Source organism: Mobula hypostoma, chromosome 22 (genome assembly GCF_963921235.1).
Source record: "Mobula hypostoma chromosome 22, sMobHyp1.1, whole genome shotgun sequence".
Lineage (NCBI taxonomy): Eukaryota > Metazoa > Chordata > Chondrichthyes > Myliobatiformes > Myliobatidae > Mobula > Mobula hypostoma.
The window spans coordinates 14,613,546-14,640,014 of NC_086118.1; the positions used below are offsets into that span (position 1 = coordinate 14,613,546).

The following is a 26,469-nucleotide window of genomic DNA, read 5'->3' on the forward strand; positions in this document are numbered from 1 at the left end:
GTTCAGGCACCAACAATCATTCCATGGTTAAAGTCACTTGAATCACATTTCTCCCCATTCTGATGTTTGGTCTGAAGTACAACTGAACCTCTTGACCTCTTGACCATGTCTGCAAGCTTTAATACATTGAGTTGATGCCACATGATCAGCTGATTAGATATTTATATTAATGAGCAGTTGTAGTCGTGTCCCTAATAAAATGGCCACTGGATGTATTTTGATCACTTTGCCTGCCGTTCCCATCTCTCCTTTGTATTTTAACCTTGAAACCTAATTAGTAAAAGTGCCTCATTCTTGAATCTCTCCACTGAAGGTAGTTCTGTTAAAGTTTCTTGGTTGAAAGTGTGGGTTCGGGTGCTATTGAAGAAACCTCAATAAGTTGCTGCAGCCGTTGCATTATGCAGATGTTTGGCTGCATCATCGTTTAGGGAGTGATTATCTTGGTGGCTGTATTAGGATCCATCTGCACGCAAATTTAAAAAGAGATTGAAATTACAATTTTCATTTCTATTAAATACTTAATGGCTATTTACCCTGTCCTCATCTGATAGATGAAGTCCTGGATTTTATTACTATCTAATTAAAGTAGATCCTTCAATGTTTGCAAATAGTTATTACTTTTAAATAAACAGGATAATATTTTAATTTTTTTTTCAATTTCTGGAAATTCCCATTCTTCTGATGGATCTCTCATTTATGCTATGTGAAAGTAAAGGGTGTGTTCATTCTACTCTCCTGGGTTTCTTTTTGGTGATTAAAAGTTGAATGTTTCATTCTCTGTGGCGTTCCCTTCAGACCTTAGTAATTGTCTATAACTGTGCTGCCTCCTGGGTGGTCTGGTTCACATGGGCTTCACAGTATTCCATTTGAAGAGCTTTGTTATGTGCTTGATAAAAATCAGGCAATGAGCAGAAAACAAATCAAAATTAGTTAAAGCAAATTAGGACAAACATCACACTAAACCCTAGAACTTTGGCATACATTCGCTGATCAAAGTGGTGCTGTTCTTTGGGTGTTGTGGTCTTAAATATATGGGAAATAAGTAAGAAAGTTGAATTTTGGATGCATTAGAACATCCTCATATCTTAGGAAATACATTTCTATCTATGTTAAATATTATGCAAGCAGAATTGGCAGATTTGCAAACCAGCAAACCATTAAAGAAAATCTGATATGAATATGAAGCAATCTAGCTTCTTAATTATGGCAAGCTGAAGGCCTGTCAGCCCATCAGTTTCATGCCTGCCCTCTAATAAATCCCATTACACCTCTTCCTGTTTCTCAGTGCCTTGTTCTCATTCAGTTAACTATCAACTCCCCATTTTATCCTTTAATCTTTGCCTACACTGAGGTGTAATTCACAGAGGCCAGTTAATCTATCAGTGCATATTTTGGCGATAGGAGGAAACTGGAGCAGCGAGCAGAAATCCACACAATCCAAGGAGGATCCTGCAAACTCCACATGGAGAGCAGCAGGAGTTGGGATTGAACTTGTCACTGTTTCCCTTCATACGAACAGAACAGTTAAGAGATCTGATCTCCAGGCTATACTTCTCAGGACACGTGAAATAATTACTAACAACCATAGATGTTCTGTTGAGTTAACTCTTAAAGACTTAAAAGTGTTTTACAGACAGTGGTGGGAATTGACCCTGATCGCTGGTCACTAATGCTGTAATAGTGTTATGCTAACTGCTACACTACTGTGCGCTCCTAAACCTTAACATATCATGTGTAAGTAAATTGATGAATTAGAACATTTTCTACTTAATGCTTCCCTGACCTGTTACTGATATTTATATAATGGTAGATGCTTAGTCCTTTTAAAACTTTTCTCTTTCATATCTGAACTCTTCTTTTCACATATATCAAATATATGACTGCCAGATCATTTCAGCTTGAGTAAAGTTTTGAGAAACTTTCCTCTATGTGAAGTGTTTTGTTCTATTTTAAGGAAAGAGCTGGAGATCAGTTCAGTGAACACTAAACTGGAAGATGAACAATCTTTAACTGCTACTCTTCAGAGGAAGATTAAGGAATATCAGGTAAGATGATTTTGCCAGTTGTTCTATAACACTTCTCTACAAATATCAGTGTCTACAGTGTCAGTCATTCTGTAGAAATGAACTAAAACATTAAGGTGAAGAAATTTATCCAGCCCAGAACAGGTGTATAGTTAATGGCATTATGACTGGTTGTGGTTGGAAAATAGATCCAAATTTGGCATCTGGGTATAATAAAGTGGCAGCAGTCCAGCACCAAATTAGCAGCTTGGTTGCTTAGCAGAGTGTCCAGCACCCCACCGCTGCCCACATTGCAGCTGCAAATGGGAAATGTGGATGGCGGGGTGGGGATACCAAAGGAGGTGTAAGGCACCCCTGCTGCTAACTTGTAGGTCACCCTTGGGCAATGTGTAGCACCTGCTTGCCCCCCTCCCTGATCAGGGTCACATGAAGCCATGGGAGCAGGTGGTGGATGGTCGTACGAGCAGCTGGTGCGTATCACAAATCCTGGTTATGCAACCACTGACGCCAGGCAGACATTCTCAAAAGGGTACTGATTATAGCTGGGGTCACCCATCTTGTAGTTGTAAACCATTTATGATGAAAAACTTGCCAAGAACAATAATTGCCTTGAAAAGACCACAATCTCCTACAACATATAACATGGTACACAATGAGCAAATGAATGATGGGAGGTGGGGAAACAATCTAATGCTTCATTACTTTATGTTATTGTTGCATTTGGTTCTAATCTCATGTCTATCACCTTTTATCCAATCTGCAGAAATTAGATGCAGATGTGATTTGCAGTTCTATTTGGTGGTTTTCAGCAATTCTTTTCTGAATTGTTGGGCAATTGGGAGCAGGTACATTTACACCATGTTTGCTCATTATTGGTGTTGTCCCTTCTTTGAAAGGGCCCAATAATGACACTGAGAGCACAGAAGAGCTTCTGTGTCATAGAGTAACTGAATATCCGTAAATAATAAATAATGTTCCTTTTACACACAAAATGCTGGAGAGACTCAGCGGGTCAGTCAGCATCTGTTGAGGGGAATAGAGGCTGAGACCATTCATCAGAATTGGAAAGAAAATGGAGAAGAACCCAGAATAAGAAGGTGGGGTGAGAGGAGTACAAGCTAGAAAGTGATAGGTGAGGCCAGGTAAGGGGGGAGGTAGGTGGATGGGGAGGGGGCTGAAGTGAAAAGCTAGGAGGTGATAGTTAGATGAGGCAAAGGGCTGAAGAAGAAGGCATCTGACAGCAGAGGAGAGTGGACCATGGGAGAAAGGGAAGGGAGGAGGGACACAGGGGGATCGGGGCGATAGGCAGGTGAGGAGAATAGGTAAGAGGGGATTCAGAATGAAGAATGGAAGAAGAGAGAAGTGGGAGGAGCAATGACGTTCATGCCATCAGGTTGTAGACTACTCAGACATATGGACCACTTCATGAGCCTCCACATCTAATACAGCATTCTCTACACCTTCTGCCATCTTCATCAGGATCCTACCACTAACCACATCTTTACCTTACCTCAACCCACCACTTTCCACAGAAATCACTCCTTCCATGATTCCTTTGTCCATTTGTCCCTCCCCATTTATCTCCTTCCTGGTACTTAATTCCTTCAAGTGGAAGAACTGCTACACCTGCCCATTTACCTCCTCCCTTGCCTCAATTCTGGGCCCCAAGAGCTCCTTCTTGGTGAGGCAGCACATTACTTGTAGGTCTTTCGGGGTCATTTACAGTATCCATTGCTCCTGGTGTGGCCTCCTCTAGATCGGTGAGACCCGAAGTAGAATGGGGGACAGCTTTGTTGAGCACCTTCTCTCCAGCTGCAACAAGCAGGATCTCCAGGTGGCCAACTATTTTTACGTCCAATTCCCATTCTCATTCCAACATGTTGGTCCATGACATCTTTTACTGCCAAGATGAGGCCACTCTCAGGTTGGAGAAGCAACACCTCACATTTTGTCTGGGTAGCTTCCAACCTAATGGCATGAACATCAATTTCTCTATCCTGGTATTTCTTCCCCCCCCCCCCTTCTTCCATTCCCCATTCTGCCTCCCCTCTTACCCCTTCTCTTTTCCTTGCCTGACCATCACCTCTCTCTAGTGCCCCTCCTCCTTCCCTTTCTCTCATGGTCCCCTCACCTATCAAATTCCTTCTTCAGCACTTTACCTTTTCCCTTTAACTTTTCCACCTATCACCTTCCAGCTTTCCACTTCCCCATCCACTTACCTTCCCCTTCACATGGCTCCACCTATCACCTTCTAGCTTGCACTCCTTCCCTCCACCCACCACCTTATTCTAGCCTCTTCCCCCTTTTCTTTCCAATTCTGATGGAAGGTCTCAGCTTAAAACATCAGCTTACTTTCCTCAGATGCTGCCTGACTTGCTAAGTTCCTCCAGCATTTTGTCTGTGTTACTCTGGACTCACAACATCTGCAGAATCTCTTGTGTTAGTGTCCCTTTGATATTATGTTCAGTGCTAATGCATTTTAGTTCCATTAATGTGGTCTCTGTGCTAATATAATATGTCAAGCATGCAGAATAATGGAGAACTGTGATCATATTATTCCACTGAGGTTTCCAGTAACCTCTGAGAGATAAAGTTACCAACCTCACAATGAGTTGTGGGTGTGGTTCCGCTGTTCGGAATGTGATCACTGAAAGCTAGGATTGAAATTCTCTCACCACAAGTGAATTTCTTGTAAAAGAACATTACGGATTTCAGTAGATAACATCTTATTGTGATATTATGACTTCAATACCATGGATTCTGGTTAATCCGGGCAACCACTTATTTTGGACAACTCTTAAAGAACAAAAACAAATTAAGAAAATTGCCAGGATTCCCTTGGTTCATTTGGGACAATATGCTGCATAATTGGGGCAGGAAACTGTTGCTGAACCTTTTCTAATGAGCATCAGTCCGTGTGTACATTGTGTGGTCATTAGACACTGCACCGTGCTTAGAACAAACAGTTTTTAAATAGCGTCAGTTACATGTGTTTGCGTTCAAAAAGCAATAACTTTTGTCACTGATAGTTAGCAAGAACTTGAGCAGTAATACAGTTCAGAACTATTTTGTTCACTGTGGTTTTAAGCATTCAAGCTTGGAAGTGCCAGAAGTAGCCGGGAGTGAAAATTAAACAATTTCACTGTTTCAACAAGTTAGGAACTATGATGCATTCGAAGGTATTGACAATCATCTTGAGTGTTCCTTTTTGCCCCCACTGGACACTCAAGCTCATACCTGTGGCTCCAAGTAGCTGTTTACATGTGACAGCGATTACACCCCATTACACCTCTTAAACAAGTACGCTAAACCAGCTGAGGATAGCCAGTGGGCCTTTTACCCTCACGAGATAGGGACATGCCTGTTTTGGCAAACTGGGTAGATGAGATCTACAGTGAGACCCAATGGCCAGGAAGGCAGTGCTGCAACACTACATGGAGAGCAAATCATATAATGAGGCAAATAAGGTGGTCATAGTTATCCACTGCAACCAGGGAAGACCAGTTGTGACATCTACTCATCCCCTGGACCTAGACTTCGAATTTCGAGAGAGCGGAACTGCCCCAATGCAGCGGCCTTTCCACTTTGCAAACTCTCCCACACAGGTTTCCTGTGGACGCTATAGACAACCACCAGTAGCATTGGTAGTGTTCTAATTTGATCTGTATTTCCTTTAAGTACAAATTTGTTACTCAATTAAATGGTAGTTTGTCTTTTTTGTAGCTTTTTAACGATTTCCATGAAACACTGGCTATTTGGGTTGGTCACTTAAGTGGCCAAAATATACTGGTGCCGATGTGTCTCCATTACCCAAAATCCCCTGCATATCACTGTGATTCAGTGCATCTAAAATTGGTGTATTGTGGGTAAATGTACAATGAAATTAACAATTGGTAACGACTAATGACATATTTTAGAAGAACATTAGGGATGTCTTTATTTGAATATTGCTACAATATTTGGTACCAATCACTTATCAAGTGAAAGGGGCAAATTTTTACATATTGTTATTGTTCCTGATAGTTTTAAAATGATTTCTCAGTATCCAAAATTTATGTTTATAAAATTCTGCTTTCATGTTTTAGTTTACAACTAATTTCCAAAGGTAAATCGCTTTTAGCGGCAGTTTCAGTGGGAAACTTAAATGTAAAATGTGAAATTTCCATGCGGTGGGCAAGGAAATTTTTCTACTTATCAACACGAGAAAGTCTGCAGACGCTGGAAACATAAAGCAACACACTCAAAATACTGGAGGAACTCAGCAAGTCTCAGCGTTTGTAGAAATGAATAAATAGTTGACATTTTGGACCAAGACCTATCTTCAGGACTGAAAAAGAAGGGGCAAAACAACGGATGTCAGTGTCAACATTTAATGATCTTGAACTGTAACAAGGCAACCAGATAGGGGAATCTGGGATCACAGGTAGGCAAGACCAAAAATAGGTGGCAGATTACCTTCCCGAAAGGACATTATTGAACCCAATGCATTTATACAGCAGTCCAGTGATGTGATGCTAACTGTTATTGACTCTGTATCTTTTTTATTGCTTGAGTTTAATTTCCTCAGGTGCTATGATGGGATTCCAACTCATGTTTGTAGATCAGTATCCCAGGCTTTGGGAGCCTAATCCAGTGACCTAACCACTGTGCTTCTGTTCCCCTCTATGAGGATCCTGCTGGACTTCTATTGAAGATTCAATGGTTGATCAGGCAAATCTCCAAAGAGTTCCCCACTGATTTGAGTTGATTTTTAGTCTGTCTGTCATGTTGAAGTTTGTAGCGGCTTAAAATTATTTTACTGTCCATATTGAAGGTCAATAAGTCAGAAGTCAAAAAGTTTGCTCACACAATATCTTCAACTCTGATGACTGCTGGCACTGAGTTACTCCACAAAAACATTCTACCCGACAACTTTGCCAAGAATGAGTTCAGTTGTTTTTCTAATGTGCATTTTGACTGTCAAGATTATTTGGCCATCTGTTTTTGAAAATAGATACTATTTTACTTGTTTATTGTCAATGCAAGAGAATGTATTTCATTTTTATCAGATTCTGCACAATAACTGTTAACACCTAGACATTCACAATATTAGTCACTTGAGATTTGTTGAATTCTTTCATTTCATCCACGGTGCCATTGTAACCAACATGAAAGACATTACTTAGAGCTGCAAAAATTGTTTATGATGAATTGCTACTGTTAATCATTTCTGTACTACTTTTTCAGGTAATAAATACTGCTATTTGTTGATTATATTTAGATGGTTCCAAGTTTATTACTTAAGAGATTTTTTTTGTCGATTATATGTCACTCAGTTACTGACCTTCAGCCCAGTTACTGACCTTCAGCCCAGTTTCTCAAGTAAAATCTTTTAATGTAATCAATTTTTATTTCTTTTGAATTCCAGTGCTTAATGAAGTATCACAGATTTCCTCATGCAGACAAATAATATTTCATTGAATTTCAGAAAAGCTGGAATACTTGCATCTATTGCTCATTTATAGTGTGTCCATTCCAGCTGTCTTGCTATTCATCAGTATTAAAACAAGTCATGAAAAGTTAATGTACCACATTGTTAAAATTAGTACTCTGAAATACGTCAGTTTTAGCAAAATAAGCTTATTTGTCTATTTGAACTGTTTCTGCAGTATGGTCTATTAATGCCATGGGATAATTTCTTTCTAAACAAAGGCAAAACACCAAGGACAGACTTTTGCAATAATCATATAAAAGGACAATGTTCTTGATGGGTTTTATTGCTAATGTAACCCTATTCGTTTTGATATAGAATTTGCCTTCTAACATATAGACCATTTACATTTGGCAGCAAGTGGGCCATAAACAGCTCCTCAGAGGAGACAGTGATGTTGAGCAGAGCTAAAAAATATTTGCTTAGATCTCCGTTTTTCTCTCGATGTGTCAGAATTCCTGAAACCACATTCTGGTCTCTATCTTAAGGAGGTGATTCACCAACAGCTGGCAAATCAGTCTTGACTTTGTCAGATTAGTGGTTTCCCCAGTAGTGCAAAGTACATTTTTACAGGTTTTACTGAAAATGTTCATCTGCACATCTGATTTTGTTCAGTATCTAATGATGCCTTTATTCCAGCTAGCCTTTACAACTCTCTATAATCTTGCGAACAGCTGCTTGAGTGAAGGTTATTTTAAAGACATGATAAATTACTACACAGGATATGAACAAGATAGAACAAGGTGGGGAAGGGGTAAGAAATGAAATGTTATCTATCTTCTGGATTTTTTTACACAGTGAAAATGTTAAAAATTGCAGATACTGGAAAAGTGAAACTATAGTCAGAATTACTCTAAAAAGATCTAGCACAAGTTCAATGAGCTGAAAGGTCTTTTTGTGGCAAAACAATTGTATATTTTTATTTTGTTTGATCTTAAGTATGAACTTGTGCTCTCTGGATTTCTGTTCCATTAATATAAGCACACCATCTTACCAGGCTTTCAGCAGGTATCAATCTACCTTTAATATTCAGGCTAAAAATAATCAAATGTCTAAACCAACAGCCATCAAGTAAGTTACAAAAGGCAAACGCAAACTTAAAAGTACTTTTTAAAATTACTTTTATCTGTCACTATTCTTTTTGATGATGCAACTAACTTTTTCCTATACATAAAACCTCTGAGCAAAATAAAGCATCTTTTGTTGGATATTGTTTGACTGTAGTTAGAGGTTGAAACTGATATGACTGTCATCAAATTGTAATCTGATTCCTGTCCATTAATTGCAGACAGTGAAGCCTTTCTTCATTGTACTGTGAAAAGCAAAGGATTTTGTTCCACAAATGAAATTCTGCAAAGGTAGATGGGATTCAAATAAGCCTAGGGATTCATCAAACAGGCTGATATTGACATTGAGATATGGACCCCATATGGTATATCTCAGGTACAGTGACTACCAGATGAATAATCAAGAGATGCCAGTTCAGATCCCACCATTACAACCGTGGAATTTAAATCCAGTTAAAATAACCTGGAATTAAAAATTGAAGTCAGTCTTGGTGATAATGACTGTAAAACAATGGAATTATTGTACAAACTCACCTGGAGAGAATCTGCCACCCTGACTAGGTCCATTCTGTATGTAATTCCAGCAAGGCAGTGAGTTGTACAGAGGTACACGTAGGAACTAGACTTGGCCACTAAGCCCCTTAAATCTTTTCCATGTTCAGTAAGAGTGTAACTGATCTATGTATATAGTCCCATTTCTGTCAAATTATAACATTTCACTCCCTGCTTTCCATGAATTTACTACCTCTACCCTAAAAAAAAATTCAAAGGCTCTGCTTCTACCACTGTTTAGTACTTAGATTATTACAACACCATACAAGTCCTTCAGTCTATGCTGCTGTGCTGACCTTCTAACCTACTCCAAGATCAATCTAGCCCTACTCTCTCACATACCCATGGAAGTGTGTTCCAAGCACTCACCATTCTGTGTAAAAATAAAACTTACATCTGTCATTCCCTCTATACTTTCCTTGAATTACCTTTAAATTTTGCCCCATAGTATTAACAATTTCTTCCCTACGTATCTATGCCTCTTGCTATTTTATACACCTTTATCATGCTGCTTCATGTCCTTCTTTGCTCCAAAGAGAATAGTCTTAGCTCACTCAACCAAGAAGCCGTGGTCTCTAATCCAATTATTATCCTGGTAAGTCTCTGCACGCTCTCTAAAGCTTCTACATCCTTACTATAATGAAGCAACCAGAACTAAACACAGTATTCCAAGAGTGATCTAACTAGGGTTTAAAGAGCTGCAACATTACCTCACAGCTCTTCAATTCAATCCTCTGACTAATGAATACCAATAGACCATGTGCTTCCTTAACCACCCTATCAAATTGCGTGGCAAATTTGAGGGATCTTTGGACATAACTCCAAGATCCCTCTGTTCCTTCAGACTGCTAAGAATCTGGCCATTAACCCTGTTCTCAACCTTCCAAAGAGCATCATTTCACACTTCGCACTTTTCTGGATTGAAATCCATCTGCCTCTGCTCATCCCAACTCTGCATCCTATCACTATCCCATTTGAACCTATGACAACCTTCTACAATATCGGCAACACCAGCAACCTTAATGTCATCTGCAAACTTACCCTCTTTTCCACTTCCACACCCAAGTCACTTAGAAAAATCACAAAGAGCAGGGATCCCAGAACAGATTCCTGTGGAACCCACTTGTCACTGACCTACAGGCAGAATGCTCTCTCCATCCACTACCACCTGCTGTTTTCTATGTACAAGCCAATTCCATATTCACACAGCTAAATTTCACTGGATCCCGTACCTTCTGACTTTCTGAATGAGCCTACCATGAGGAACCTTTTCAAATGCCTTACTAAAATCCATATACACCACATCCACTGCTTTACCTTCATCATTTGGTGTTTCATTTCCTCAAAGAAAATGACCTGCCACTCACAAAGCTATGCCGACTATCCCTAATCAGACTATGCTTCCCCACATGTTCCTGTCTCAAAGGATCCTGTCCAATAGTTTTTCACACCACTGACATAAGACTAACTGGCCTGTAATTCTGAGAATTATCCCCTTTACCTTTCTTGAACAAAGGATTAATGTTTCTCTTCTGGTACTACCCTGTGCCAAATGAGCATGCAAATGGCATCGCCAAAGACACAACAATCTCTTCCCTCTCCTCTCATAGTAACCTGGGGTATATCCCATCTGGCCCCAAATATTTTTCAAAATTGCAGCACATCTTCTTTCTTAACGTTGACATGTTCCAACATATCAGCATATTTTACATTGTCCTCGCATTCAAAATCAGGTTTATTATCACCGGCATGTGACATTAAATTTGTTAACTTAGCAGCAGCAATTGTTCAATGCAATGCATCAGGGGTCCCCAACCTTTTTTGCACTGTGGACTGGTTTAATATTGTCGATATTCTTGCGGACCGGCCAACCGGGGGATGGGGGGGTAGGGTGGTGTTCAAGTTCAACAGTGTGTGTCAGGGAATGAGGAAAGGTGCAGCTGACTCATATCGTTTCATATTGCCAAATCATATCGTTTCTGCGTGGCCTGATACAGGTCCACGGCCCCGTGGTTGGGGACCACTGCAATACATAATATAGAAGAAATAAAACTAACAAAAAAGAAAGAAAGAAATTACAGTACATTTATATTGAATAGATTTAAAATCATGGAAGAAACAGAAATACTATATATTTTTTAAAAATGGGATAGTGTCCAAGGGTTCAAGGGGTTATGTTCATAGATCCATTTGCCAAAGTCCCTCTCACTGGTGAATACTGAAGCAAAGGGGTATTGTGAAATTGTGCATGGAGGACGAAGAGGTAATTAAAGACCTCTGTCTGGCTCTGTACTGGAAAGATGATAGTATTCCGAGGCCCAATGATGGTCATTTTCAGGATAATATTGTCACTTTACACATTCCAAGATGCATTACTGAGAACATTCCAGGCATACCTGGTGAAATGTCCAACAAAGGGGAAATGGTCATTATCATATTGGTCTCAAGATGGTGCTGAGGTGGATTCTCCATCAAGGTTGTGGCTCAAACTTAGTTGTTTTCCTAGGATCATAGGCATGATGTTTGGGACGGAGAAAGAGGAGTTATAGGTCAGGGTAGGGTTAGCGACAGGGATGTGGGGGAGTTAGATGTCAGGCCAGAGTCTAGGCTTCTGCTCCATGTTCATAGACTCAATAATGTGGATATGTGATGAAGGGCATCTGTGGACGGATGTCAGGTTGCAGACTAGTGAGGATGAGGGCTGGTGGCCCCCACACTGCATCCCCAGGTCAGTGAACCGTTGCTGGATTCCAGGATCACAGTTCCATAAGAACAGGAGGTACGAGGATGGGTGACCCCTAGGTACCAGAATTTGAGGTTGAGGGTCCCATGATTGGCCAGTCTGGAGTTTGGGTGTAAATTCATGGTCCCCATTCACGATCATCAGTGAGACCTGAGGTTGATACCAAAGGGCAATTAGAAATTGGGGCCTAACGCCCAGAGCCCTGGGTCTTCAAGTCCATCTGTGAATCCCCAGGTCCACTGGAGGCTAGAGACTGGAGTTGGCCTGTTCTGGATTTGGAGGACCATGTGTGTGCATGTGTGTATGGGAGAGAGGAACGGGGCTTCTTTCACTGTTGTTTTGTTGCTTGTGGTGTTCTGTTTCATTGTGTTCTACAACCCATGGTCACTATATTAGGTACAACTGCTCGTTAATGTAATTATCTGATCAGCCAATCATGTGGCAGCAACTCAATGCATAACAGCATGCAGACATGGTCGTGGTAAGGCCACACTTAGATTGGAGAAACAACACCTTATATTCCGTTTGGGTAGCCTCAAACCTGATAGTGTGAACATCAATTTCTCAAATTTCTAGTAATGCCTCCCCCCCATTACTATTTCCCATCCCCTGGTACCTCTTTCATGTTCTCTCCCTGCTTGCACATCACCTCCCTCTGGCGCTCCCAGCCCCCCCCCCACCCCCCATTTTCTTTCTTTCATGGCAATCTGTCTCTTTCACCAATCAACTTCCTAGCTCTTTGCTTCATCCCTCAAGTTCCACCCATCGCCTGGTGTTTATCTCTCCCCTCCCCAGCCCTTCAAATCTACTCCTCAGCTTTTTCTCTCCAGTCCTGCCGAAGGGTTTCGGCCTGAAACATTGACTGTATGTTTTTCCGTAGATGCTGCCTGGCCTGCTGAGTTCCTGCAGCATTTTGTGTACGTTGCAGTAACTAAAGTAACCATGCATTACAACAGTGGTGCAAAAAGGAGCCTCCCCGAAAAACACAGAATGTAGAACTTTGAAGTGGATAGGCTACAGCAATGAAAAACCATATTGGGTTCCACTCTTGTACCTAATAAAGTGACCAGTGAGCATGCGTTGTTCAGCAGAGTATCATTGCCTTGTTATGTTGCCACCAGAATGTGTGGCGACATTTGCAGGTTGCCCCCAGCACATCCATAGGTTGTGTTGGCAATTGAGGCAAACATTACATTTCATCTCATTTTCAATGCACATGTGGTGAATCAATTTGAATCTGTGGGAGGAGTAGGGATGGGATTAATTTTCAACCATTTCAACCTGAGGGAGATAAACTTGATTTAATTTCTATGCATACATTGATATCTTGGGTTTTCCTGCAATAACAAAATAAATTGATATTTATAGATTCTTTCATGACACAATGACACTTAAAAGATTCTGAGCTGTAGCCACACAAAACAGGAGGTAAAAAGTCTAAGGTTGAGATGCATCTGCACCCATGGCCCCGCAGCACATTGATCTGCTGTGGGAAGACCAGATGGAACTATCATTCTATGTAAAATCTGCATTCTATCAATAATAATGCAGTGTCTGGTGAAATCCTAACCAGTGAAATCGCTCAGATCTTGGAGAAATAAATCTACAATGTGGAATTTCAGCTCCTTTAAACAGGCTTTTGTTTTAACCACAAACCAACTGCCAGTGAAGCAGTCTCCAACAAAGGTAGTATTTCATGTAATGCCACTATCTCTTTCAGTTTTTGATCTTAACACTGTGCTTCTACTCCTTTCTTTGTTCCTGGCCACATGCCCACATCTGACTTCTCAGTCGTATTTTGTTGAAAATTGTTCCTAGGTTCCTGCGGACAACTGCTCAGTGTCAGAATCCTGCTTCTTAAAGTTGCCACAGTGACCTATCAAAGAACAGGACACTTAATTTGATGGGGAAAAAATTGTCTTTGGAGCCTTTGCAGTTTTTGTTTTGAAGTACTTAAGTAGCAAGACTAGCAAACACTAGAAGACCACAAAACCATAAGATATTGTTGCAAGGACATGGCTGGGGACGAACCCAAGTGCAGAACACAGGCGCTGAGGCAGAGCCGTGAGGTATTAGCACCGCCACAAACGGAGAACCGGTATCCAGGAAAGTCTTTACACAGAGACAAGTATCACGTAGAGTATCCGGGAAACGATGCGAAACTTAGAACTGACAGTTCTCAGTAATCAGGAAACGAGGTTTACTCACACGAGAGACGACTAACAAACTGGCAGCTCCTTGTTGTGATCACAGGGTCTTTATCCTGCATCGTCTGATGGAAAACAAGTGTGTGTAGTTAGTGGAACCTGGGAATGATTGAAAATTCAACAAGGGGATTGAGGCCCAATTCCTGAGGTAACTAGCAAGGTGGGGGATTGCCAGAAGGGACCATGACAGATATAGGATGCAAGATATAGGAGCAGAATTAGGCCCTTTGACCCTCGAGACTGTTCCGCCATTTCATCATTGCTGATCCAATTTTCCTCTCAGCCCCAATCTCCTGCCTTCTCCCTGTATCCCTTCATGCCCTGACCAATCAAGAATCTATCAACCTCTGCCTCAAATATACATAAAGACCTGGCCTCCACAGCTACTTGTGGCAAAGAATTCCACAGATTCACCACCCTCTGGCTAAAGAAATTCCTTCTCACCTCCATTCTAAAAGGATGCCCTCTATTCTGAGGCTGTGTCCACTGGTCTTAAACTCTCCTACCATAGGAAACATCCTGTCCACCTCCACTCTATCAAGGCCTTTCACTGTCTGATAGGTTTCAATTAGGTCACCCCTCATTATTCTGAATTCTCATGAATACAGGCCCAGAGCCATCAAATGCTCTTCATATGTTAAGCTGTTCAATTCTGAAACTGTTTTCGTGAATCTCTTTTGAGCCTTCTCCAGTTTCAGAACGTCCTTTCTAAGATAAGAGACCCAGAACTGTTCACAATAGTCCAAGTGAAGCCTCACCAGCACTTCATAAAGTCTCATCATTACATCCTTGCTTTTATATTCTAGTCCTCTTGAAATGAATGTTAATATTGCATTTGCCTTCCTCATCACAGACTCAGACTGCAAGTTAACCTTTAGGGAAACATGCTCAAGGACTCCCAAATCCCTTTGCATCTCAGTTTTTTTTTGTGTTTTCTCTCCACTTAGAAAATGGTCAACCTTTTTATTTGTTCTTCCAAAGTGCATAACTGTATACTTCTCAACACTGTATTCTGTCTGCCATTTCTTTGCCATTCTCTTAATCTGTCTAAGTCCTTCTGTAGCCTGTCTACCTCCTCAAACCTATATGCCCCTCCAGCTATCTTCATATTGTTTGCAAACTTTGCAACATAGCCATCAGTTCCATGATCTCTTTAGCCACTTCTTAAAGAACCCTGGAGTGTACACCATCTGATCCAGGTGACTTACCTACCCTCAGGCCTTTCAGTTTCCCAAGAACCTTCTCTCTAGTTGTGGTAACTTTACTTACTTTCTGTCCCCTGACACCTGGAATTTCCACGATACTGCTAGTGCCTTCCACAGTTAAGACTGATACAAAATACTTATTCACTTTGCCCGCTATTTTATTGTTCCCCCCCCCCCCATTGCTACCTTTCCAGCATCATTTTCCTGCAGTCCAAAATCTACTCTTCTCTCTCTTTTACATGGTATGCATCTGAAGAAACTTTTGGTATCCTCTTTAATATTATTGGCTAGCTTACTTTCGTTTTCTGTCTTGATCATCTTAATTACTTTGTTAGTTGCCTTCTGTTGGTTTTTTAAAGCTTCCCAATCATCTAACTTCCCACTAATCTTTGCACCATTATATGGCCTATTTGGATTTTATGTTGGCATTGACTTTTCGTGTTAGCCATGGTTGTATCCACTTGCCTTTAGAATACTTCTTCCTCTTCGGAATGTATATATCCTGTGCCTTCTGAATTGCTTACAGGAACTCCAGCCATTGCTGCTCTGCTGTCATCTTTACCAGTATTCTTTTCCAATCTATTCCGGCCAACTCCTCTCTTAAGCCTCTGTAATTCCCTTTACTCCACTGTAATATTGATACAGTTGACTTCAGCTTTTCCTTCTCAAATTTCAGAGTAAAGTCAATCATATTAAGATACTTTCCCCTAAAGGTTCTTTGCCTTAAGCTTTCTGATCAATTCTGGTTCATTGCACAACACCCAATCCAGAACAGCTGATCCTGTAATGGGCTCAACCACGAGCTGCTCTAAAAAGCCATCTCATAGGCACTCTAGAAATTCCACTCCTGTAATCCAGCACCAAACTGACTTTTCCAATCGACCTGCATACTGAAGTTCTCCATGACTATTGTAACATTGCCCTTTTGCCATGCATTTTCTATCTCCCGTTATAATTTGTAGACATCATCCTTACTACTGTTAGGGGTCTGTATACAACTCCCATCAAGGTGTTTTTACCCTTGCAGTTCCTTAGCTCTATCCACAATGATTCAACATCTTCTTATCGTATGTCACCTCCTAATGATTTGATTTCATTTTTTACCAAAAGAGCAACACTGCAACACAGACCCTTCTGCCTTCCTGCCTATCCTTTCGATACAGTGTGTATCCTTAGATATTAAGCTCATAGTTATAATCTTTCAGCCGTGATTCCACGATGCCTATAACATCATACCTGCCAATCCACAACTGTGCTGCAAGTTTGTCTTATTCCATGAAATGCAAATACAACACCTTCAGTCCTGTATTCACCCTTTTTGATTTTGTTGCACATGCTCAACCTTTTGATTTCTATCTTTGTCTGAGATCTTACAAACATCGGCCTCCACGTCCTCTCCACTAGCTATTCTGGACCTCTAGTTCCCATCCCCCTGCAGCTCTAGTTTAAAACCCACTATGCAGCTTTAACAGACCTTCCCGCTAGGATATTATTCCCTTCCATTTCAGGTGCAAATTGTGCTTTCTTTACAGGTTCCACCTTCCCTGGAAGAACGCGCAATGATCCAAAAATATGATGCTCTCCCTCCTACACCAGCTCTTTAGCCACGTATTAAACTATATATTCTTCCTAGTTCTGACCTCGCTAGCATGTGGCACAGGTAGCAATCCTGAGATCACAACCCTGGAGTACCTGCCTTTTAACTTACCACCTAACTCCCTGAAATCCCTATGCAGAACCTAGTTACTCGTTCTACCCATGTCATTGGTACCTACGTGGACCACAATTTTTGTCTGTTCATCCTGCCAATTCAAAATGCTGAGGATTCGATCCAAGGGGACCCTGGCACCCGGGAGGCAACATGCCATTCAGGAATCTCGTTCTCGCCTACAGAACCTCCTGTCTGTTCCCCAAACAAATCCCCTATCACCCTATCTTATTCCCTTTTCCCATCTGAGTTACAGAGGCATACTCAATATGACTTCATTCTGTTAGGACATCCTCTCCGACAGTATCCAAAGTGATATGTCTGCTGTTGACGGGGATAGCTCAGGAGTACTCTGCACCCACTCCTTAACTCCCTTCCCCTTCCTGACTGTCACCCAGCTTCCTGTGCCCTGCACCTTGAGTGTAATTACCTTTCTCCATGGCCTATGTCTTACCCCTTCGGCCTCCCAAATGATCCGGAGTTCATCCAGTTCCAGCTCCAACTCCTTAACGTGGTGTGTTAGAAGCTGCAGCTAAATCCACCTCGCAGTTTTAGTGGTCAGGGATACCGGAGGAGGTCTCCCTGCCTTCCCACATCCCGCAAGTGGAGCATTGCACTGTCCTGCCTGTCATCTCTACGTAGCCGAATAAATGTAAAGAAGAGAATGGAAAAAAAAAACTTGAGCATTGCTTTCTCTGAGTGAAGCCTACCTTCACGGAAAATTCAAAGAGCTAAAAACTTAAGATCACCACTCAGATGATGGCCGCTGCACTTACCCCATCTTCCTTTAATTTGACCCAAGCCCAAGCGCCAATTAGCTGCTGGTCAAAACTCTATTGCACTGCGATGAACTGCCACTGCCTTTTATCCTTGGGCACTGGACCTGATTGAAGTCCCCTCCTCTCCAAACTTCTGATATCCGGATTGGCCGCTGGTCAAAGCTATTCCAGAGGGTTTACTAATATGAAGACTAACATTAAGATTATATTAACATTATAATCTTCTGGGGTGCCATCAAGAAAGTGACCCGTGTGAGCAGCCCTGATGGAAACCATCAAATATTTCCATTTTACACTGCTACAGCTGAAAACCACAGCTACATCTAAGGCCTGTACAGTTAGTAACATTGTTTTAAGGTGTTTAAAAAATCTATCGCTAATCAAAGTCCTTGAAAGTCGAATGGACTCTGGTCACTGGCTCAGTTCTCCTTTAAGACAGCGGAAGGGACGATGATGTTCTGGTTTAAAAGTTTGTCTCACGAAGATTGGTTTTCGACTCCCAATACCAACCTGCTGTAGCAGAGGGACGTTGATGTGCTTTATGTTTCACAGAGTCTTGGATGTCCCCCGCCATTCCAATACAGCTCGATAGCTTCATAGTTCTCAGACAAGATAGGACTTCTGAGTCTTACAAAGGTGGTAGAGGTGGAGTACGCCTTGTGGTGTACAAGCATTGCAGTGCTGTTCTCGTACGACTCAGCCTACTTGGACGATCTCACGATCAAGTTCCAGCCATTTTATCTGCCACGGAAGATTTCAGCAATCATCTTCATAGCGATGTACCTCCTACCTCCTGTCAAACAGGCTCTAGGTGAACTGAGCAAGGTAATGAACAGGCATAAAACAGTGAATCCTTATGCCTTGCCTATCATTCTGGGGGATTTTAACCAGACCGGCTTGAAAAAGGCTTTAAATAATTATTACCAACATACCAGTTGTAGAATCAGAGGAGCCAACATACTGGATCACTGTTAAAGCACCGTCAAAAGCGGATACTGTGCTATCCCATGCCCACACTTGGGAAAGTCTGATCAACTGCCTGTACTCCAACTCCCTGAGTACAGGCAGAGTTTGAAGACTGCAGCACCAGTAGTGAGGACCAAGAAGGTGTGGACCAGGGAGGCACAGGAGTGCTTACAGGACTGCTTTGAATCAGAGGAACTGGACTGTATTCAGGGATTCATCTCCAAGTCTGAATGAGTACACCACAACTGTCACTGACTTCATTAAAATCTGTGTGGCTGAGTGTGTGCCCAAGAGAACTTAATGTACCTACCCACATCAAAAGACGTGAGTGTACTAGGGGGTTCATAGTATACTGAGGGGTAAGTCTGAGGCATTCACGTCTGGCAAACCAGGACTGTGCAAGGAAACATGTACAACTTAACAGAGGGTTATCTTGAGAGCAAAGGAACAATTCCAAATGAGGTTGGAGGCAGAATTGGATGTAGGTTGACCCTGGCAGGGATGGCAAGCTAGTACTTCCTACAAAGCGAAACCAGTCATCATGAATGGCAGTGATGCTTCAACGTCTTTTATGCACTCTTTCAAAGGGAGAATAAAACTGCAGTTATCATGATCCCTGCAGCACACAGTGATCTTGCGATCTCTGTCTTGGAGACCAATGTCAGACCGTCTTTCCAGAGGGTGAACCCTTGCAAGTGGATAAACCCTGAATACCTGGTAGGACTCTGAAAACCTGAGCCAACCAGCTGGTGGGTGTGTTCAAGGACATTTCTAATCTCTCATTGCAACAATTGGAAGTTCCCACCTGCTTCAAAAGGGCAACAAGCATACCAGTGCCCAAGAAGAGCACTGTGAGCTGCCTTAACGGCTATCGTCCAGTAGCGCTCACATTTACGGTGATGAAGTGCTTTGAGTGCAATTAATTCCTGTCTCAGCAAGGATCCGGACCCACTGCAATTTGCCTATCAGCACAATACGGCTACTGCAGATGTGATCTCATTGGCTCTTCATGTGACCTTGGATCACCTGGGCAATGCTGATACCTATGTCAGGACTCAGCTCAGCGTTCAACACAATCAATTGTACAGTTCTGATCAAGAAGCTCCAAGACGTGGGCCTCTGTACCTCTCTCTGCAACGAGATCCCTAATTTCCTAACCGAAAGACCACGATCTATGTCGATCGGAAATAACATCTCCACCTCACTGATAATCAACACTGGCACACCTCAGGGGCGTGTGCTTAGCCCGCTGCTCTACTCTCTCTATACCATGTCTGTGTGGCTAGGCATAGCTCAACTGCTATCCGTAAATTTGCTGATTACACAATTATTGTTGAGAGAATTTCTGATAGTGATGAGAGGGTGTACAGGATGAGATATATCAGCTGGTTAAATGGTGTCGCAGCAACAAACATGCACTCGACATCCATAAGAACGAATAAATGATAGTAGATCTCAGAAAGGCTAAGACAAGGGAACACACACCAATCCTCGTAGAGGAATCAGAAGTGGAAAGAGTGAGCAATCTCAAGTTCCTGGATGTCAACATCTCTGAGGATGTATCCTGGGCCCAAATGGACAGCAGCTATATTTCATTAGCAGTTTGAGGGGATTTAGTATGTCACCAAACACTCTTGCAGATTTCTACAGATACACCATGGAGAACATTCTGCCTGGCTACATCACTGTCTGGTATGGGGGTGGGAGGCTACTACACAACATCAAAATAAGCTCCAAAGAGTTATAAACTTAGCTCCATCATCAGTACTAGCTTCCATAGTATCCAGGACGTCTTCAAGGAGTGATGCTTCAAAAAGGCAGCATCCATCAGTAAAGAACCTCATCATCCAGGACATTTCCTGTTCTCATTGCTACCATCAGGAGGGGAATACAGGAGCCTGAAGGCACACGCTCAATGATTCAGGAACAGCTTCTTCCCTTCTGACATCTGACTTCTGAAAGGACATTGAACCCATGAACACTACCTCACCACTTTCTATTTTTAATTTTGCATTACTTATTTAATTTAACTATTTAATATGTAAGTACCTACAGTAATTCACAGTTTTTTTCCTCTATTATTAAGTATTGCTTTGTACTGCTGCTGCAAAACACTAAATTTCATGACATATGCTGGTGATATTAAACCTGATTCTGATTCTGAAGACTGCATCCTAAGTTTAACTTGGACATCAACACTCAGAAAATACATTCCTTTTTTAATAAAAACATCTAAAGATAGCTTGTAAATCAAGCAATACAGTATTCTTCAGAGGGAGCTGACATAGATCTATTGATTTTTATTCCCTTTAACTTTGCCATCTATTCACAGCAAAGTTCTTAGCTTTTAGGAATCTAGCTATGCAGCATCCTTTTTCTGCAGTAGCAGTTTGGAAACTGGATGTTGTTTATGCTATTTCCAGGTTTATGTCACTCTGGAAGTTCAACTCACATTTCCTTTACTCATACACATCTGAAGGAATTTCTGGTCAAAATGCGCACCAAACCACATAATTCTGAAGCACCCCAAGGAAATTAATCTCAGGAATACCTGTCCTTGGGCATTGCTAGGCAACCATCTTAGCATTGCACCTGATCCAAGCTACACTTGGGTAAGTCCTTTACCTATCTCCTCCACTTCAAACCTTCCACCCTAACCTTGGTACCAACACCCTCATTTCTCTGATCCCCAGTCCCATTGAGACTAACCACACACTAATTCACTACTGGCCAATCCTCCACTGAGCATATGCACCTAACCATTACCTCCAGACAGCAGAAGGCTTGAATATCTAACCAGCATTCATCTAACCAAGTCCATTATGCCTTCAGTATCTGGCCAGTTCTCTCCTCAGCTCTTGATCAGTCTTTTGAAAGTCCACCAATCACCCGTGGAGATAACTAATTATGAGTCCTCTCTCACCTTTGACCCCTCTTGGACAGAATTATGGAATAGGCAAAAAAGACTGGTGGAACTCAGTGGGTCAGACAGTATCTGTGAAGGGAAATGAGCAGTCAGCATTTTGAGTTGGAGCTCTACCTAGACTGAGAGAAGGGAGACAGTTGGTATAAAGGGGTAAAGGGAAGGGATGGAGCAAAACCTGGCAAGAGATATGTAGATACAGGGGTTGCCATTCCTAGGAGAAGGTGCTTGCGAAACTGAAAGGTCTGAAGGTAGATTAGTCACCTGGACCTGATGGACTACACCCAAGGACTCTGAAAGGTGTGGCTGAAGAGATTGGGAAGCATTAGTAATGATCGTTCAAGAATCAATAGATTCTGGCATGGTTCTGAAAGACAGCAAAATTGCAAATGGCACTCACAAAGGGGCAGAAGAAAGGAAACTATAGGCCAGTTAGTCTGGCCTAGTGGTTGGGAAGATGTTGGAGTCGATTGTTAAGGATGCAGTTTTGGGGTACTTGGAGTCACATGATAAAATAAGGCCATAAGATATAGAAGCAAAATTAGGCCATTTGGCCCATTGAGTCTGCTCTGCCATTTCATCATGGCTGATCCATTTTCCCTCTCAGCCGCTATCTCCTGTCTTCTCCCTGTATCCCTTCATGCCTTGACTATTCAAGAATTTATCAACCTCTGCCTTAAGTATATCCAGTGACGGCCTCCACAGCTGCCTATGGCAACAAATTCCATATATTCACCACTCTCTAGCTAAAGATGTTCTTCATCTCCATTCCAAAAGGACGCCCCTCTATTTTGAAGCTTAGACTCTCCCAGCATAGAAAACATCCACTGCACATCCACTCTACCGAGGCCTTTCAAAGTTTGATACCTTTCAATGAGGTCACCCCTCAGTCTTCTGAATTCCAGTGAATACAGCCCCAGAGCCATTAAATGCTCTTTATATAATAAACCATTCAATCCCAGAATCATTTTCGTGAGCCTCCTTTGAACCATCTCACCTGATTGATCATCCCCTGCAATGATATCCAAAATGGTGTACTGTTATTGTGGGGAACACCTCGAAAGGTACTCTGTACTCTCTGCCCATTCCCTTTCCCTCTCCCTCTCCTGACAAGTCACCCAGCTACCTGCCTCCTGCAACACTGATGTGGCTGCCTTCCTATAGCTTCTATCTCTCTACTCCTCATTCTCCCAAATGATCCATCGGTCATCTAGCTGTAGCTCCAGTTTCCTAACATGCTCTGTAAGGGGCCACAGATGAATGCACTTCTCATACATAGATTTAATCATCGGGAACACTGGAGGTCTCCCTGATTTCCCACATTGTGCAGTGGAGCACACGCTGCCCTGAGATACATTCTCACTACTCTACCAACGCAGTAATGAAGAAACTTAACCGAAATCTCAACCTACCCTCCTGCTCTTCTCATCAAAACTTCTTGATGCAGTGGCTCAGTTCCCCACTGTAACTGAATAAATGCAAGAGGAATAAAGTTAATGAGCTGGAATTATATGCAAGTGTGTATAAGTGTGATATAATAGCAATACTGGAAACCTAGCTGACCTCAAAGGATGGTGATGAATTTAGTATTAAACATTATACTTTATTTAGGAAAGATAGACAAGATCATGAAGGTGGACGAGTAGCCATATACATAAGAGAGGACTTAAACATGAGGCTGCTTATGATAGGAGATGAATTGAGACTTGGTGAAGATATCTTTGTTAAAATTGAAAGCTATAAGGATAAAGGAATAATATTGGGTGTATGTTAGACCTGCTAATGCTGATAGTGATTTTAATAAACACACACAAAATAGTGGAGGAACTCAGCAGGCAAGACAGCATCTGTTGGAAAAACGGAAACATTTGACGTTTCAGGCTGAGACCCTTCATCGGAATATCTGGTAGGAAAGAATAGTCAAGGAGTAAGTTAAGTGTATTAGAAATAATAGTGGGGTTTTAAATTATTCATAGAAGAACATACTCTTAACTCATATTTAGCTAAAGTATTCACCTGCAAAGATGTTAGTAAAATGCAGTAAGTAGAGAGAAAAATAGCATTGTTTTAAGTGACATAGATATCTTAGAAACTGAGATCCTGCTTCAGTTAAATGTCCAGGGTCGGACAACATACATCCAAAGGTACTTAAAGAGCTCTGTGATGATATATTTATAATATATATTATATATATATAAACCCCTAACATGTATTTTTCCAAAAGTTATTGAAGACTAGTGAAACCCCTCCCTAAGGACCGGAAATGGGCTAACGTTGTCCCAGTACATGAGAAGAGTGACCTCACTGACCCTGGTAACGATAGACCAGTAAGCTTAACGTGCATTGCAGGCAAGATAATGGAAACAATGATAAAGAATGAGATGGAAAAGCAGCTGATAAGAACAGGCATGTTAGCAGAAAGTCAGCATGGGGAAATCATGTTTTACCAGTACACTGGAGTTCTATGAAGAGACAATTAAAAGTTGTGATAATAATAGAGCCATCAATATTATTTTACTTGGACTTACAGAAGGCTTTTGACAAGGTAACCCCCAAGTGGTTAATTGTCAACTTACAGGAGGTAGGAATATCAGGGTAAGATGTGTGAATGGGTGCAGAATTTGCTCAAAAGCAGGAAACTATGAGTTATGGTGAGAGGATCATTTTCACACCTAGTAAATGTTGAAAGTGGTGTTCCGTAGGGATTGGTTTCTGGGCTTCTGCCGTTTTTAACTTACATTAATGATTTGGATAAGCACATAACAAACTAGTAAAGTTTGTCAACGATACAAAATTAGGGGGACGGGCTGACAACATTCAAGCAGCAGGATCCATATAGTTAGATCCAATCAAAAACCAGATGTGGGCAGATGAATGGCAGATGAAATTTAATGTAAGTAAATGTAAAATATTACCTGTTGGAAGTAGAAATATTAGATACAAATACACAATGAGGGTCTTGAGTTAGAAAGCGCACTGTAAGAGAAGGATTTGGATGTCCTGGTAGACTCATCACTATCAACATCCAGACAATGTACAGAAGCAATTAGGAAGGCTAATAGAATGTGGGGTATATAATACGCTCAGTGGAGTTCAGGTGATGAGATGTTCTTGAGTTGTATAATGCGCTTGTGAGGCCACACCTTGAATACTGTGTAAAATTTTGGTTTCTATATTGTGTGAGGGACGTGAAGGCACTGGAGAGAGTCCAGAGAAGGGTGACTAGACTCATTCCAGGTCCGCATGGTATGAGCTATGAAGAAAGATTGAATGAATTAAATCTTTTTAGCCTAAGCAGAGGTAGAATGAGAGGAGGCATGAAAGAAGTGTTCAAAATCATTAAGGGTACAAGTACAGTAGATGCCTACTGCTACATCAAAAATAATCCATCAACCAGGACACGGGACCAAAGGTAGAGACTGGTTAAAGGGAGATTTCAGACTAACATCAGGAAGCATTTTTTACACAGCAAGTTGTGGACACATGGAACAAACTACTTAGTTGTGTAGTTGAGAGTAATACCTTAGAGAATTTCAAATCTAAACCCGTTTGTTATTTCAACACACTATGTGAAAAGGAATTTGGCAAGCTTTGTCAGGCCGAATGACTTAAGCTTTCTAATGTTCTAACCCTGTCCCACTCCACCAATGGCTGTTCTACTTAAATCTAACTTCTTTTTATTTGCCTTTGCCAGTTGCATAATTAACCAATCAACTTAATACTGAACAGAAACTCCAGACAGGCTCCGTTCTTTAATTCTCCTCTTTATCATGATAAGTAATGGTTCCTGATACTCTAAACTAGTTTAATAGAGGATATACTAGGTCTACAACTGTAGGTTACACCTACTCTTTTTAGTTCCCATACTTTTAATCATAGACACTTCTTTCATTTGTTCACCTCCGTATCTTGGAAATTTCCTTAACATCTTACCCTTTCTACATTTCCTCTCTTCCTTAAAGCTGCACATCACATACCTCTCCTAATGTCTCCTGATACATCATAATGCCTCTTTGAAGTTGTCCACACGATGGGCCTCAGATATTTTTGCTACTTCTCTCGGAGGACCCCGCTGGTCAGGGTGAACCATGGATGTTGCATCCTAGTTCTCTAGATACGCAAGCCGGGCAGTACGATGTGGCAAGCAAGCTGTTGCCTATGTAGCAAGCTCCTCCTCTCCATGCATCTAATAAACCCAAGGGGAGAGCAGAGGCCTATTCAGTCCAGCACCAGTAGCCTCACAAGACTTGCCAGTCAATGTTGTAGTCAAAGTAGGACTGCTTTAGGGACTCAAGCTGTGCATTTTTCCCTCAGGGTTTACTCCCGAAGCCTTCCCCATGAGTAGGTATTGCGGAGGTTTGAAATCAGAGTTTACCTTTTCCTAGGTGAGCTGCCAACCACAGCTTAAGAGTCCCACCTGCCCAAAGCGACTATTTTTAAGGCACCAGTAACTCGCCTTTGCCCCTTCTCCTGTCAGTAGAAAGGGTTCCACCAGGCTTAGTAGCTAAGCCACACGTGAAGCTCAGGAGCCGGACTTAGTTGTCAGAGGCTATTTGAGATGCATGGCACGGGGAGCATTTAATAGGTAGTGGGAGCTTGGCTCGATTACCACTCCCAGATAACCTTTGACTACTTAATAGATAGTATATAAATCAGGTTTGTAATATTTTGAGTTACCAGAGTTCCATATCATTTCACCTTTATTCGGAAAGATAAATACCTTAGTACTAGGATTCAAAACCAAAGTCGATACAGTATTATTCTGTTCAACCACTGAGAATAGAGTTAAGTGACAGGGAACTACATTCCACATCAAAAGGCTAAA

General features: G+C 41.6%; 1 protein-coding gene across 11 annotated transcripts in view; it reads left to right on the forward strand.

Moving 5' to 3' along the window:
- The window catches only part of LOC134360180 (myosin-16), a 339,036-nt gene that overhangs the window by 212,803 nt on the left and 99,764 nt on the right, over positions 1 to 26,469 (forward strand). For all 11 annotated transcript variants that reach the window (XM_063074218.1, XM_063074220.1, XM_063074222.1 and 8 more), the window contains one exon: positions 1,955 to 2,045. In XM_063074218.1, coding sequence (XP_062930288.1) covers positions 1,955 to 2,045 — 91 coding nt within the window. The remainder of the gene's footprint in view (positions 1 to 1,954; positions 2,046 to 26,469) is intronic.